Source organism: Nuphar pumila, chromosome 7, assembly GCF_984573655.1.
Source record: "Nuphar pumila chromosome 7, dmNupPumi1.hap1.1, whole genome shotgun sequence".
Classification (NCBI taxonomy): domain Eukaryota; kingdom Viridiplantae; phylum Streptophyta; class Magnoliopsida; order Nymphaeales; family Nymphaeaceae; genus Nuphar; species Nuphar pumila.
The window spans coordinates 4,818,676-4,834,632 of NC_143255.1; the positions used below are offsets into that span (position 1 = coordinate 4,818,676).

General features: G+C 38.2%; 1 protein-coding gene and 1 pseudogene across 1 annotated transcript; both read left to right on the forward strand.

Moving 5' to 3' along the window:
* Window positions 1-918: 918 nt before the first annotated feature.
* LOC149830940 (protein MAEA homolog) lies at window positions 919-11,885 on the forward strand. The gene is made up of 7 exons (XM_090013553.1): window positions 919-1,402; window positions 3,527-3,721; window positions 7,471-7,593; window positions 8,654-8,839; window positions 10,431-10,564; window positions 11,116-11,302; window positions 11,523-11,885. The coding sequence occupies exons 1-7, from the start codon at window positions 1,052-1,054 to the stop codon at window positions 11,622-11,624; spliced, it is 1,278 nt and encodes a 425-aa protein (XP_089869679.1). The 5' UTR covers window positions 919-1,051; the 3' UTR covers window positions 11,625-11,885.
* A 3,364-nt stretch (window positions 11,886-15,249) lies between these two features.
* On the forward strand, window positions 15,250-15,957 carry LOC149830941 (NDR1/HIN1-like protein 6 pseudogene; annotated as a pseudogene).

Here is a 15,957-nt window from a genome sequence, read left to right on the forward strand (position 1 = left end):
TTCTCTTTTGCTCTGCGATATTTTGTTTTATTGTTTATTAATTATCCTTAGAATGCATTGATTTTTATAGTCATTGTCCTCATGTCACAACAATTTTTTTTTTACTCAGAGAAACCGCCCCCGGCGCAAAGACCTAGCCGTGATGGCTTAGCCTGCCGAATTATGGTCTCTGTCCAGAGGGCTTATCCCTCGACTCCAAGGAGTCGCCAAGCTTTGGGCTTACGAGGGGTGATGCCCATGAGATTTGAACCTAAACAGTCTAGGCCCCCATCCCACTACGCCAAACCCCTTGGGTCCATGTCACAACAAATTGGTTTAATTTATCGAACGAGAAATCTAATTTCAAATAGAGAAAAAAGTGATTCATAAATTTCTAAATGTTATATTATAGATTTATTTCATAAATTTAATGTCAAAAACCCAAAACCCTACACGAGTTTTTTTAATTAACATAACAAATTTTAGGTACATCTTTTGAAATTTTCCAAAACACGGGCATTTTGAATTATGCTAAAACGATGATGTTGGCTTGAATGATCACCCATTAATCTCATGACCAAACCCACACCTACCCCCAGCAATACACGAATACCTTCTCTCTAACCTTCAATACCACAAGTAGGGGTGAACCGTGAACATCAGTCCAGCTTTCCCCGGCCCGACCTAATTCAGACCCGCCAAGAACTCGACCCGAGTCTCATTTGGTTCAGTCTCAGCCCGAGACCTATTAAGCTGGATTCATGTCATGTCAAAAGGTCGTCAGCCGATTCAAGCCCGAATCGGCAGAATTGACCCGATTCGAGTTGAATCGGGTCCAACTCAAACAAGTGTGGATCTGGATATACTGGACCAAAAAAAGACCCGAACTGTTTCAGGCTTCAATGGGTTATTTCTATCTATCATCTTCTCTTCTTTTTTTTCTCCTTCTGCTTTAGCTCAAATCTGAACACCTTGGATCCCCCTTGTTTGAATCAGAAGCACTCTTCGCCACGATCATCCATCGGCAATAAACCCTAGTTTTGGCGTGTTGGTTAGGGCTAGGGTTTATTTGATGTTGGGCGGGTGGTTCCCTGGGGCGTTGGCGTCTGTTTCCCCCTCGGACATGGAGATGGACTCGCTTCCCAACAGCAACGGCAACGGCGATCCCTCGCCGGCGGACGCTGCCCCGCCGCCCACCTCGTCAGCGAAGGCGAACCAGATTGCGGAGTCGCTGAAGCTCGAGCATCAGTTCGTCCGCGTTCCCTTCGAGCACCTCAAGAAGACGATGCGGGCCAACCACCGCGTCGTCGAGAAGGAGGTGGGCGCGGTGGTCGCCGAGGCGGCAGTCAGGGAGATGTCGAAGGAGGAGGCCGTGCGGCACCTCACGTCCCTCGTCTCCCGGTTGCAGGGCCTCAAGAGAAAGGTTTCTGCACTTCCCTCCTCCTTTTTCCTTTTCTCTAGAGGCCTTCTTGTTGTTGTTTTTGTGAGACCATCAATTTTTTTTAATGTTATTTGACTGGAAAGTTGGTGTGTTTCTTGTTTGAAAGCGAGTTTGTCCTCATTTTGATTGCTTGATCGTTGAATTCACTGTTTGATTTCATTCCCGCGCTCTGTAATTCCTTGTTCCTGATGAATTCTGTGGAATTAGAGTGCCTATTGTGTGGTTAGTTGTTGTTATGGTCTGTCTTGTATTCTATTAATTCTCTGGTTTTTGTTTTGAGTGTGATCTGAGTTTTGCATACGAATGCAGGTGAAATTGAGATAACAAACACTTTGTGCTTATAGCCGTGATTGCAATGAATTGTGAATTGCCCGTAATTGGTGAAATTACTTGAATATTTGGGGAAGTACCGTTATCGAATTAGTATATTTCTTAAGAAGCAATCTGGTGGATTAATGATTCAGTGTGACAACAGTTATTGGACTCATCTCCACCCTTTTCTGAGGGATAGAACGATGTTTTTGCAGTCTAGCTCTTGAATCAGAAGTCATGGGATAGCTGATTCTGCAGGAGACATTATCTGTAGTAATGCCCATCAGTGGTTTAGTTTCCAGAAGTTGGATGATCATTCGGTTGAACCCTGCTTTGTGATGGTTTATCGTTGCTGAAATTCTTAGGGCCTTGTTCATTATTAGAACTCAAGAAGAAAACACAAAAGAGCCAATCTAAATGCAGGTGCTCTATTTATTGTGAAGGAACATCACTGCTTAAGGCATTCAGATGCAGTAGCTCTCCTCATCCTCGTCAACCTGCTTTCTTGGCGAATCAAGATTAATCAGGGGAAAAAGTGGCCTACCTTGGTATATCAATTCTGTGGCAAATCCTAATAATCGGCAATCTATGTCACAGGGACTCGGCCAACTGGGTGCCGCACCCACGTCGACGCGATGCGGGTGCGGCACCCGGTGTGGTCAACCTGACCCTGGGTGCGGTCAACGCACCCAGGGTCATTTATGTGCAACTTTTGGACTATATATATATATATATATATATATATATATATATATATATATATATATATATATATATATATATATATATTTGCCGCACCCCCGCACCCAAGTTTTTTGAAAGTGCCGCACCCGCACCCATGTGACATAGTCGGCAATAACAAGACCCATGCTTAATTTATTGTGGTAAATGTTTAAACATAGTTGCAATTTTTACTACTGTGCATCACACATATATTCAAGTTCCAAGAAATGGGAGTTGTAGATTATCATCTTAAAAGGTATCTGTTGGAACTCCTATTGAAAAGGTCATTTTGTCCAGATTTGAGGGGATATAAATTTCCAATACTGTCTTTCAACTGCACTCATGGATTATTAAAGATCTTGTAATATTCATATTGAACTTTCTTACGGATGCTTCCATTATTGACAGAAATTTAATCTAATAAGAGAATTTACATGCTTCTTATTTAGTGTCTCTTTAGATATTGATTGCTTCAATCATAGTTTTCTATCATTTGATCGTCTTTGGAATCTTTATACAGTATCTATGACATATAACGTTGAGCAATTTCTCTACATGTAAATTGCATCCAGAAGAACATACTCATTTTAGTGGTTCTTTAATACTCTGTCCTTAAAAAAAGTGCATGCACAAGAGTGCGCTGGTTTCTCTATTCATGATTGCTCTGTGATCTTTGATTTTCTCAGAGGATTAGATTTCTGAGCTTCTTCTATGGTTCTATATGATGCATTTGCATTATGTATGGATATCACACTTGGCATCTTTTTGTGAGATTCCTCCTTTATCTTTCTAGTTACAAATGGAGTTTTTTACCTATCTCATATTAAGTACAATAGACATTTTAAGGCCTTAAGTTCAGGAACAATAAAACACTAGTGATCTCCTTTCTTCTTTTTTTCCTATGGGCTACAATCACAAGGTCGGGATCTATATTGTGAAAAATTAATTCTCTCATTTAGAACCTGCATCAGAAAGAAATTTCTTATTTTCCCATTGTATTTCTGGATTGAGTACTCATTCATTTACTAGTTACCGGTTATATTCATTTTGTTTCTTTTCCATGTTAAGCAGTTGGAAGAGAGCAACAAAACAGAGCAGTTGCAAGCTCAAAGATGTCGAGCCCGATTAGATTACTTAGATAGCTTAGAACTTGGAAATCAATATGAATGGAATAACACAAGAGTTAAGAGAATCCTTGTGGACTACATGCTGCGTATGTCATATTACAATACTGCTGCACAACTAGCAGAAAAAGCCAATCTACAGGCAAGCTTTCTTTTTTCAGAATGACTTTTCATTAATAATTGCAAGTAATATCTACATTTACTGTTATGTGAGACTGTCAGATGCATATTTTTGGTTTCTTGTGTAGTGTTTGGATTAATGTATTTCTTTTTATTTTGTTTGTTTTACTTTTAAATAGGATACTGTTGTTCACTTGAAAATCTGCTGATTTTTCAAGCCCTAAAAGAACTGTCGTGTTGTAATCTGTCTATCCAAAGGCTGGTTCATATAAAACTAACCATGTAGGTCAAATCTGTACTATTGGGTTCAAGAAAAAAATACAAAAAAATAAAAAAATTCATGTATCACACATGGTACGGATGTTTGTGTGTGTGTGTGTATGTGTGTATATATCATAGTCACGACAATTTCTCACCTAGGGTTTTTCTTGGAGATTTTTTTGAAAGTGAATTTTCTCAGAAAAATCTTTGGAATTAAAAAATTCAAACAAATATACAAAAAATAAAAAAACAAGATAAAAACAAAAAGATAGTTGGGATCTCATGATGCAAGTTGTTTGGACCAGGGTTACCGGAAGCGCCCATTAGGGCTGGGGAATGTTCTTTGGAAGCGTGAAACGCGCCACTTCCGAAACACGTGGGGAAGCACCTATTTTAAATGTGAAGCATCTTTCGTTTTTTTAAGGCAAGACAATTTTAGCTTTGGATATTTGTTTTTACTAAAAAATGAAAAAGAGTCAGTTTTTTAAAAAGGGTAGAATGGTAATTAGACTTTTTTTTTGAAAATATAAAAGAAAAATCAAGGGTTTGGGGGGTTTTGATTCCCAAACCCTACTCTCTCTCTCTCTTTGACTCTCTTCGTCCGTCACTCTCTCTCCCCCTCTCTCTGTCTCTCGCTCTCCCTTTCTCTGTCTCTCCCCCTCTCTCTGTCTGTCACTCTCTCCCCCTCCATTTCTCGCTCTATGTCTCTCACTCTCTCCTCCTGTAAGCATTTGACTGCTCTCTGTATTTCCTTGCCATGATCACGTGCAAGTGATTTTTGACTGCATTGTCTGTTCTACCTGGAAATAGTCTAGCAATCATGGCCCACTTATTCCCATTATAGCCTGTGGGCAGCCATTAGCCTATCCTCTTCTTCTTCATTGAATGTTCTACCGTTGATTCTTGGATTCAATTGATTAAACCATCTCAACCTGCAACTTTTGCCTTTAAGAAAACAGAAAAACAGAAGAAATAGTTGAAAACAATACCCACCTACATGGACATATCGCCATCTGCAAAACCATCAAATTCTTGGCAAACCAATAGAAACATATAAATGAAGAAAGTTAAGACGTTTTGTTTCTTGGAAGAAGGAAAAGAAAAACTCTAGAGAAAAATGCTGGTCTTTTATGTGGGATATGATCCTTCAAAGCATAGCTAGGATGATGAGCACTATACAAGAACTTTTAGGTATGAAGAACAAGGAATAACACTCAAATGATTCTTCCTGGTGCAAGAAAAAGAGGTCAGAAAGTTCTTTTTTCAGGTCACCATCACTAGCAACATAGACAACTAGATGTTTATATTTTCTGCATGTATGACAGTTTCATTACCTGATCTTCCTTCCAGTTTCTCTGCTATAAGGTTCCAGTTAGTTTATGCTTATTTTTTGCATATCATATAAAAGAGGATGAAATTTATCCTTAGGAATTAAGTATTAAATATTAATAAATGATTTCCTAATTCCTCTTTTCTGTGGACTTTGTGCTGTTTACTGCTTGGTTAATTATTGTTTTGCTGAATGCTAAAGAAGAAAATTTGAGTGATGGTGAATGTTATACTTTATACTTTCTACTGATGCATGTATTGTATACATACTTTTGTGATGCAGGTATATTTGCTTGTTCTTTGCGTCACTAATGGTTTTGGTAAAATAAAAAATATATAATTACATTTTCGCTTCCCTGTTGATTCCTATCCGCTTCTCTTTTCATTTTTCCTTTTAATTCTGGTTCGCTTCTGGTTTGATTCCTAGGTCGCTTCCGGTCCGCTTCTCTTCTCACTTTTGAGATGATTCCTGGTTCGCTTCTAAGTCGCTTTTCACTCCTTAAGATTTTAGAAGTGCCTCGCTTCCCACTTCCGCATCCTGCTCCCGCTTTCTCGAGTGACAACTCTGGTTTGGACTCAATCTAACCTCATTCAGTATGGTCGATTTAGTGTTTATTGACCCTTGGGTCCTTTTTCCAATGAAAAAACATGCTTTTTTGAGTGGAGAAAATTTGGTGCATTTACTGATGACAATTTTGGCATAACTAGAGAAACCTGTACACATTGGATTTCCAGCGATCCAAAAGCCAACTTCTACAAAACAAGACTTATATCACATCTATGAGGTTAGATTTACCAAAAAAGCAAAAAAATGAAAAAGATAAGTGTTTTGCTAAGTCAATTCTAGGTACAATCGATTGCAGCAAATATATACAATTATACATATATGTATGTATGTATTGCCATGGATTCTTGTGAATTATAAACCTTAATGCAATAAGCATTATCACATTGTCTATGGAACTCATACCCATTTTTACTAATTACTAGTTACAATAATAATATCATCATCGCCACCACCAAACCATTAATAAGATCCAAATGAAGAAAAAAACTAAAAGTAATTCCTTTGTTGTGAAATTTAATGTGGTTTTTAACAAGACAAGGGTTATCTTTTGCGTTTTGTTTTTTGATCTGAAAGTTAAACTCATCTTCAAATCTCCAAACAACCTGATTGTGCAACTCCTGAAATCTTGGCAACACATCTCCACCTTGGTTTTCAACTCTCCTTCAGCCTGTCCACAAAATAGCAGCCCACAGCCTCTCAGTAAGTTGACTGCATCACCACCGCCTCACCTCCAATGATCCTGCATCTTCCCCTTGCCCTACACCTATGTTCCATGGTCACACACCACTAGAACCTTGCAAGTGATTATCTTATCTTCCACCATCTTCCCTTGATTCCTCCCATTGATCACTCCTCCTTTCATAAGTGGTTTACTTTCTCAATGTGCTTTTGTTTTCAAATGCTTACTTAACATGAGCATGCTGGTAGTCAAGGGAAGGTCACCAGACAAATGTGAAAGGCCATTGGCGGGTGTCGAAAAATGCCTTTGCCAAAGACTACATTTTTGCGGTGGTAGTTGAAAACAGGAGATGAGATGGTAATAGGCAACAATCTGTGGGATTTGGTGTTGCCCAATGCAATCCCATCTCCCTGTTCATCCCCATTCCTTCCCAAACAGAAGAAAGGATTGCAGATTCAGCAAATCTTGTCTAACACCTTCTGACGATAGGCTCTCAAAAGCAGCCTAGATGGAATCTCAATTACAAACTATCACTGGTTTAACAAATGATGATTAAAGGATACGTTCCAAAAAGCTTCTACCTTGTCTGCCAACTTTCTCTTTGTTCTTTCATTATCCTGGAAAGGAAACCTTTAATGACATCTGAAGACTAAAAAAATCTTATCTGGTAAGTGGTAAAATCTACCAGATTAGGTAAAATATAAATAGCAGAGGGATAAACCTGTTTTGCTGAGGGATAACCAAGGTTCTATATCTTGCTGATTTTGATGGTATTCTGTTGGTACCGGATATTATGTTTCATGTAATGTTATCTCAATTGTATCTAAGAAAATGACATTTTTGTGGTGCTTATTTTTATTTTGATTGTAGTCATTATAGTTTTGATGAATTCAGCATGTTTGAGAGCATATTTGTCATAACTTATCTACAATAGGATCTTGTGGACATAGACATCTTCTTGGAGGCAAAGAAAGTCATCGATGCACTTCAAAATAAGGAAGTTGGTCCTGCTTTAGCTTGGTATGCGGAGAATAAATCTAAGCTGAAGAAATCTAAGGTATATTTCACATACCTTTCTTCTTTCTACTTATAGAAGTTGAAGGAAACTTTTGTTTGCCTTCCATCTTTTTGGTGCTCACTTTTGATTCATACTGGGGAAATTTTCATCTAAATTTTTTTTCCTATGCTCCATCATAATGAAATATTATGAAGAATACATTGTGAATGGAACTTGTCAGTGTTCACGAACTCTATCCTAGCATCTGTGTTATTGGTTTTTGCCAATGTCTTTGATGTGGTTGTAGGATCACCATTGTTCGTGTAGTTCTACTCTCGTATGTTATGCACCACCATTGTTCGTGTAGTTCTACTCATATGCACCAGAAGACCAGATAATCCATCAAAGGACTGGATTTATCTGTTCAGTCCCGTTTTGGTTTTCTCCTCCGCTATGTCACATGGGTGCGGGTGCGGCACTTTCAAAAAACTTTTGTGCGGGGTGCGGCAAAAATATAAAAAATTATATATATATATATATATATATATATATATATATATATATATATATATATATATATATATATATATATATATAGTCCAAAAGTGCATTGACTGCACCCAGGGTCAGGTTGACCGCATCGGGTGCGGCACCTAGTTGGAGAGTCCCTGTGACATAGCTCCTCCGTAACTGCTTTTCTGCAGTGCTGGGTTCCTTCATCATCATGGGTCATAGATAACCTCTTTCCTAGTTGCCCAGCTCTATTATTGTGAGATTCACCCACCCCCACACACACATGCAGTGTATATGTTTTTTGACTTTTTTTTTTCAGGGAAGCAAAGTGTGAAATATGAAAATTGCTAGCATAGTTTGTCCAGCCTGGTACCTCCATGATCGTGATCTTTTAGCCCAAATGTTTGCCAGTCTGAAAGGAGTAATAATTATTACTGTCATTTGATAATGGACAGAAACACAGCCTATGTTTTGGACATATCAAATTTTAGTATGATATCACATGAAATAAGGTGTTGACAGCTCTGGTTTTTACAGCCCATTTTCTACTTTCTTTCATGTTTTTCCTTGTAAGCCACTTTAATGTTTAATTTTGTCTGGATTGCAGAGTAAATTTGAGTTTCAGCTGAGGCTTCAAGAGTTCATAGAACTTGTGCGAGCTGAAAAAAGTATGCGTGCAGTCATGTATTCTAGGAAGTACCTCTCTCCTTGGGGAGCTACTCACATGAAAGAACTGCAGCATGTCATGGCTACTTTGGCTTTTAAGAGTACTACTGAATGTGCAACATACAAGGTAAAAACATTTTAATCTGTTCTCTTTTGATTCAATATTTGTCTCATGGATAAGACCCAAACTGTTATTCTGGTCACGGTGTGGCCTTTTTGTGATCAATCCTGCTAATAGCATTGATGGCAGTTTGGGTCATTTCCCACAACGACTGCAATGTCTTGCACCATCTGGATGATAATGTTTAGGGAGATGACAATACTTGGTTCCATCATGTGATATGTAACTTTCTGGATAAACTTCTTAGTTTGCATTTGATCTTTTGATTTTTTTATAAGCAGTTGGAAATTGATCTTAATCCGGGTTATTATATGACACTAATGGATGAAATTTGATTAGTTCGTATATAATATTAGGCCATTTTCATTCTGGGATGCTGCAGTGATATGTTAGTGTTTGTAATTAGTGTTTTACATTTGCTTTCACCATGACTCTGCACACCGGGCTAGGTGGGTCGGGTTACGGCATTCAAGTTGAAGGATGTCACGAGCTCAATACCCAATGTGTGTGCCCCTTGCCCTAAGGCCAAAGCCGCAGGCTCCCTGGTGGGCAAGGAGGTGACCAAGGGGTTTTAACCAGAGTTATTGGAAGCTTCAAAGATAGGTGGGAAGCGCGTTTTCAGAAACTCGCTTCGGAAGCACGACACTTCCATAACTTGATGGAATTCTCGATTCTCTCATGCTTCTTCTATGCTTCCCACATGTTTTTCCCCTGCGCTTTTCTCATGCTTCTTTTCACGTTTTCCATGTGCTTCCTTTCACGTTTTTCACTCACTTTGCATGCACTTTATCTAAATTGATAACTATCTTTTTTAGATTTTGAGAATTTAATTCTTAGACTACAACATCATGAAAATTTAAGAATAGCCATTTTTATTTTAGCTTTTATTCCCTTCCAATTCGATTAATATTTCACTTCTCATTTGATTCTATATTACTTCCTTTTGTATTCTTATTCTGCTTTTAAATTGATTCCTCGCTTCCCGCTTCTTATAAATTTTAAAATACCTCGCTTCTTGCTTACGATTCTTAGTTTGGTAACCTTGGTTTTAACTGCTTGGGGTTGGATCATACAGCAGTTCATCAATCTCCCAAGGGTTCCACCACCTGAACTGGGGTTTCCCCTAGCTAAACAAAAAATATATATATATATATATATATTATATATTATATATAGAGAGAGAGAAAGGGTTTCCTGTGGGTTATATCACATGAAAAAAGCACATGGGGACATGCTATGTTATAATTTTCCATTAAGGACAATATATTAGGGGACGCAACATGGGACTAAAGGAGAATATCCCTATCACAGCCCATGTCCATAACAGAGAGAATTATCACCTAAGGTCTTCTTATGTTTATTGCCAACTGTTAGATCAGTTTTGTTTGTTATTGCTAACTTTGCATTTGGCGACTGTCAACTTTGCACAGCTTTCTCTTGCATTGGAGTGCTATCTTTTCCCCTTTGTCCTTTTACTGGTGATGACTTTTGAATCTTCAGTGATCCTTTTCCGCAGAAACATTGTTTCCGCTTGATAAAAAGTTGCTGGCTTCTGAAAGATTGGCATTTTAATATGATGTAACCCCATATTGTGCAGGTTCTATTTGACCCGAAGCAGTGGGACTATTTAGTTGAGCAATTCAAGCAAGAATTTTACAAGTTATATGGCATGACTCTCGAGCCATTATTAAATATTTACCTGCAGGCTGGCCTCTCATCTCTTAAGACACCGTATCCACATTTTATCCTTCCACTTATATAATAACAGCTCTTTGAGATCTCTCTCTCTCTATATATATATATTTATATATGAGTCACTAGAATATGAGAATTAATTTGTGAACCATGATTTTCATGTTTTTTTTGTTATTTTCTCTTGAATCTAACCGTACAAATGTGATCTACATGTTTGGTTTTATAAGAACCCACTATTGAATCATCCGATTTTGATGCATAAACGAGATTTTTTTAAAGCTTTAAAATCAATGGTTCATAATCTTCATAAATATTCAAGCATTCAAAAAACACATTTTTCATAAAAAATACACGATCCAATGGTTGATTCTTAGCAAATTCGCCATGCCAAGCACATCCACATGGTTGGATTTGCAAAAAAAAAGTGTTGAGGATGCCCATATTTCTAGTTCTCATATTCCAGTTCTCATATTCTGGTCTCATACATATTGTTATTTAACCATTACATATATTAGTTCTTGTGTTGGGTCGTTCTGAAAGAGTCATTACTCTTTTCTGCATGCTTTGCATTCCTTGACTCCATGAAGGTTTTGTTATGAAGAAGGTTGCACCAAGGAAGACCCACTATCTCAGGAGACCTTCCGTAAGCTGGCATTGCCATTGCCGTTCTCAAAACAGCATCACTCTAAGCTTGTGTGCCACATCTCCAAAGAGCTAATGGATGCTGACAATCCACCTCTTGTTTTACCCAATGGTTATGTCTACAGCACCAAGGTTTGTCATCGAAATAAAGTTTGGTTAATGAAGCTAAGGAAATCTTTGGATGCACCCACTTAACCAGAAAAGCAAGAAAACAAGGAAGCTGCATTATGCTCCACATTGCAAATTCCCAACCTATCCTGCCTTTGTGGGAAAGTGGGGGCATCAGTCACTCCATAATGGATTTTTTTTCCATAACACAAAATCTCATGTTCTTTTTTGAATTGCATGACAGGCTCTTGAAGAAATGGCCAAGAAAAACGATGGCAAGATTACATGTCCAAGAACTGGTCTAGTTTGTAGCTTTTCTGATCTTGCAAAGGCATTCATTTCGTAGCACAATTGAAGCAGCACACCACCTACTCAAAGTTGTGAATTGTTCGTCTCCAGCAATGGATATGGCTTCCCCCCCTCCAGCCCCCCCGTTCCAGTGTAAAGTTAGCATGTGTAAAATATGTATTTCATGCTTCAGTATCAGAGCCTGAGATCAATCTCTATGCTTCAGTAAGTATTGCATGTCCAGATTGATCTAGAGGCTTGTGTTCCAAAATGTATGACTTTGTTTTGCAAATAATCACAGTATCCTTCATTTCCTGCTTATTGGTTTTTGTAGTAACATTTTCATAAAGATTGCTGAAACCTGTATAGTAACTGTCCAGAGGGAGTCAAATTCTTTCCAAAACACTGTTCTAGCCAGGGTTCGGAGAGGTTATAACTGTTTCTAATTGTTTATTTAAGTTTTTGTTTAAAACATCTTATAATCAGTGCTATTCTTGCTGTTGAAGCTTAAAAGTGCTGTTCTTACTGATGAGGCATGTCCAAGGTCTAGACGTGGAAATCTTGACTAAATGATAAAAAGAGACATTGATCAACTTGCAGTATGCAAACCATTGTTCATGAAGAGAACATTCAAAGAAGCATATTGTTTATCTAATGGAAATGTTTTTTTTTTGACAGAGAAAGCTGGGGTTAGTCTGACCCCTACCATTTATACAACCATACCATTTGGGGTTCGAACTTGCAACGTCCGAACACAAGGTGACATGCACTAACTGCTCCTGCCAGACAAGCGGAGCCCCCGTCGGTATCTAATGGAAATGTTACAGTAAGAAAAGCGAGTACTTGCAGAAAACGTTCAAGTTTTACGTTGTTTACGAAGCCTACATTTTCCATAATTAATCATTTGTGGGCAGAGAGAGAGAGAGACCAAGTATTATAAATGAGATTAACTTCTAATCTCATATTGATAATTGAGAGAAAGGTAAAACATTTCATTAAATCAACATGCATCATCAACAAGCCAATGAGGATTCTGGCGATCAAAGAACAGAACATATTGATAATTAGATCATATTGTATCACGTCTATTAATGTAAAAATACTAATCATAAAATGGTGGTGCGTTGCTGAAATGTGACCAGGAATTGAATTTTGGTCACATTTCAGCAGTGCACAACCATTCTATGATTAGTATTTTATGATTTTTTTCTCTCAAAAAAGATGATGAATTAAATTTACTTCATGAATTTATAGGATAAACTCGCAAAGTGTAAAAATTCTGATAAAATGTGACAAATTTGTTTTATCAATTTAGTTCAATATATCTATATTGCCACAGTTTTTAAATTTTTATATGTACCAATTTATTTTGATATTCACTCATTTTTTTTAAATTATTTGATTGGTAATTTTTTAAAGGGTTTTTTGCAAATTGGTCCCCGCCTTATAACCAATTAGCAAAATAGTCCCTATCTTTTGCCACTTTGCAAATCAGTCCTCGCCTTTCTCCCCACTGTTACAAATTGGTCTCTGTTAGTTTGACCATGGTCAGACACTGACCATAGTTAAATGGTCACCAAAATGCCTTTATCAAATAGTGGTTAGCGTATTAACTCTTTGTAAATTATTCCCTACCTTGTTCACATTTTACAAATTGGTCTTTTTATAAGGGGCAGAACCATCAATTTGTCTGCCCTTTAACAGTGACGGTCAGGAAAGCTAACAGCTGTTAACCTTAATGGAAAGGCAAGGACAGACTTGCAAAATGACATAAGGCAGGGACTATTTTGCAAATTGGCTGTAAGGCAAGGGACCAATTTGCAAATCTCATGATTTATTCCCTACTGCCGATGTTGCTTCCTAATTATTAAGTTCCTCTTAAAAAGTCTTTGTAGATGTCGCATGGCCAAAAGAACAACAAATTTGGTTAACTGCTTTGGAGGCTTGGGTGTTGGAGGAGTATGGAGGCTGTTCCCTACCTGGATGTGAATCCCTACGTGATTGACACATTATACTGAAGCTTGTGATCTACTTCATCTGTTGGATTGGATGCACAGCACAAATCACACAAAACTCATCTGGGTATTAATCATATCGACACAAAATCAACCTGAATTTTAGTTGCATCTTCACAACTGTACCAAACCTGGTTAACAGTGAACTGGTCAATCCAGTACCAATCCCTTTATTCGATACATTGACAGAAGTTAGCTGACAGCCACTTAGATGAAAAACAGTACTATACAATTAGCAACCGCTAAATTGCAGTTCCTGCCTTTAAACATGATCCAGTTTATTTGGTAACTACATGAAAATTGTAAATATGTTTTTTTTTTCTAATAAGGTTGGCACCATTGAATGTGGCTGGGGTATAGGTCAAGGATTCCACTACCGCTGTTTAAATGGATGATCACAGACAGGCCAAATCTATAAAATTACTGGATTAGCACCATGATATTCATTCTGTCACAGGTCATATTTTTAATTATGCAAAAAGATTATATGTTAAAACTCTTTCAGCAATTACTGATGAAACATTGTTTCCTTCCAATCTATCTCGATTGATCCTTGCAAGATTTCACACTTGCAAGCTCACAACCACTTATAGTGTAATCTTATTGCATGTGAGTGATACCATCCTCCTGATTTTTTTTCTAGAATTATCTGGTGAATAAGGACCCTGTTTGATTTGTGGAACTGAAAACTATTTGTATGAAATAGGGAATTTCGTTGTGAATTGCCTCATCCACGTGAAAAGAAAAGAAAATAAAAAATTGAACTTCAGTCAATTTTTACTGGCATTTTCTCCATCTTCTGTGGAATACAGATTCAGCATTTCACATAATTCACACATCAAACTTCTCATTCTATGGAACAAGCATCTTATTCCACCAACAAAACATACCCTATATTGGATGCGTGTAATCCCATATTATGTTTCCAATTTTTACATGGTTGGTTAGAATTTAGTGTAATTTACAAACAGATGCTTAGCATATGGAAAATTTGCATTCAGAGGCCTCAGTTTTCAAATATTTAAAATTGATGCCTACCTTTCAAAAAATTGCTCAGATCTGCCTAAGTTGCTTTTTCTCTCCGAAATTACTTATTTAACTTAAGTATGGCTGCAAAAGTAGAAGGCTGCAAAAATGACTTTCAATGTTTAAAAAAGAGGTTAAAATTATCATTTTCCAAAAGTTACCTAGAGCTTAAAAAGCAACTCCGGCCGTCATTTGAGCAATTTTTGAAAAGGTTAGGCATCTATCTTGAGTATTTGAAACTTAAGGCCAATAAATGTATTTTTTTCATATGTTAGGCAAGTTACCAATTTTTATATTTCGAAGGAATTTTCTGCACCACAAGAATTCATTTTCACATGACTTTTTAAGGCACCTCTATTTCAAGAGCTGTTTCAAACCATGCATTCAAAACAGAGCCCAAGTGTAACGCTTGGCAATTCATCCATTCTGCCCCCTCTTTCACAACAGAAAAACCAACTCCTTCTTCCTAGTTCCTGAGGAACAAGGAAGAGGACCATTGGAGTTGGTGAGGCCTTTCCTGCACCTTCTTTCTTCTCTTTCTTGTGACTTCTCAGTTTGGAAAGGCCTCTCCATCTCATTCCTTCTCAAAACATACATTTTGCTTCCATCAGCTACCCAATGGATGTCGAATCGTCCTCAGCAATGCCGCAGTATGCTCCGAGATACGTCCTCCTTGCCGAAAATAGCCTCGATCCATCGATGTCGATGAGGCCGCCGCCTTATCGACGTAATGTGCCAAGGTACCAGTCCTATCCTCCAAGGAAGAGAAGCAGCTGCTGCTGCAGGTGCATCTGCTGTTTCTGCTGCTTCTTGTTCTTGTTGATAATTGCACTGGTCAGCATCCTTGCCTACATGTTCTATACCTACCAACCACAGGTCCCCTTTTACAACGTGAAAGATTTTCACGTCACGAAATTTGAGGTTGATTCCGAATTGAGCGTATATTCGGAGTTCACCGTAGTCCTTGTCGCGCACAACTTGAATTCCAAGATTGGCATCCATTATGAACCAAACAGCCTTGTGACTGTCACATACTCTGGCAGCAAGCTTTGCTCAGGGAAGCTGCCTGCTTTCTATCAAGGACACATGAATAAAACAGTTATGGACGTGGTCTTAACCGGAAAGAGCACGTTCGGCAGTGGCTTGCAGGCCGCACTAATGGAGCAGCAGCACACAGGAAGGGTGCCATTGGAGATCAATGTGGTGGTGCCGGTGGTGCCGGAATTAGACGGATTCAAGCTCGGGAAGGTGACAGTCGGCGTCGATGTGTCGCTCGTCGTCGACAGCTTGACACCAAACAAGAAGATTGGGATCAAGTCCATAGAATATCACTTCAGTGCGAGGCTATGA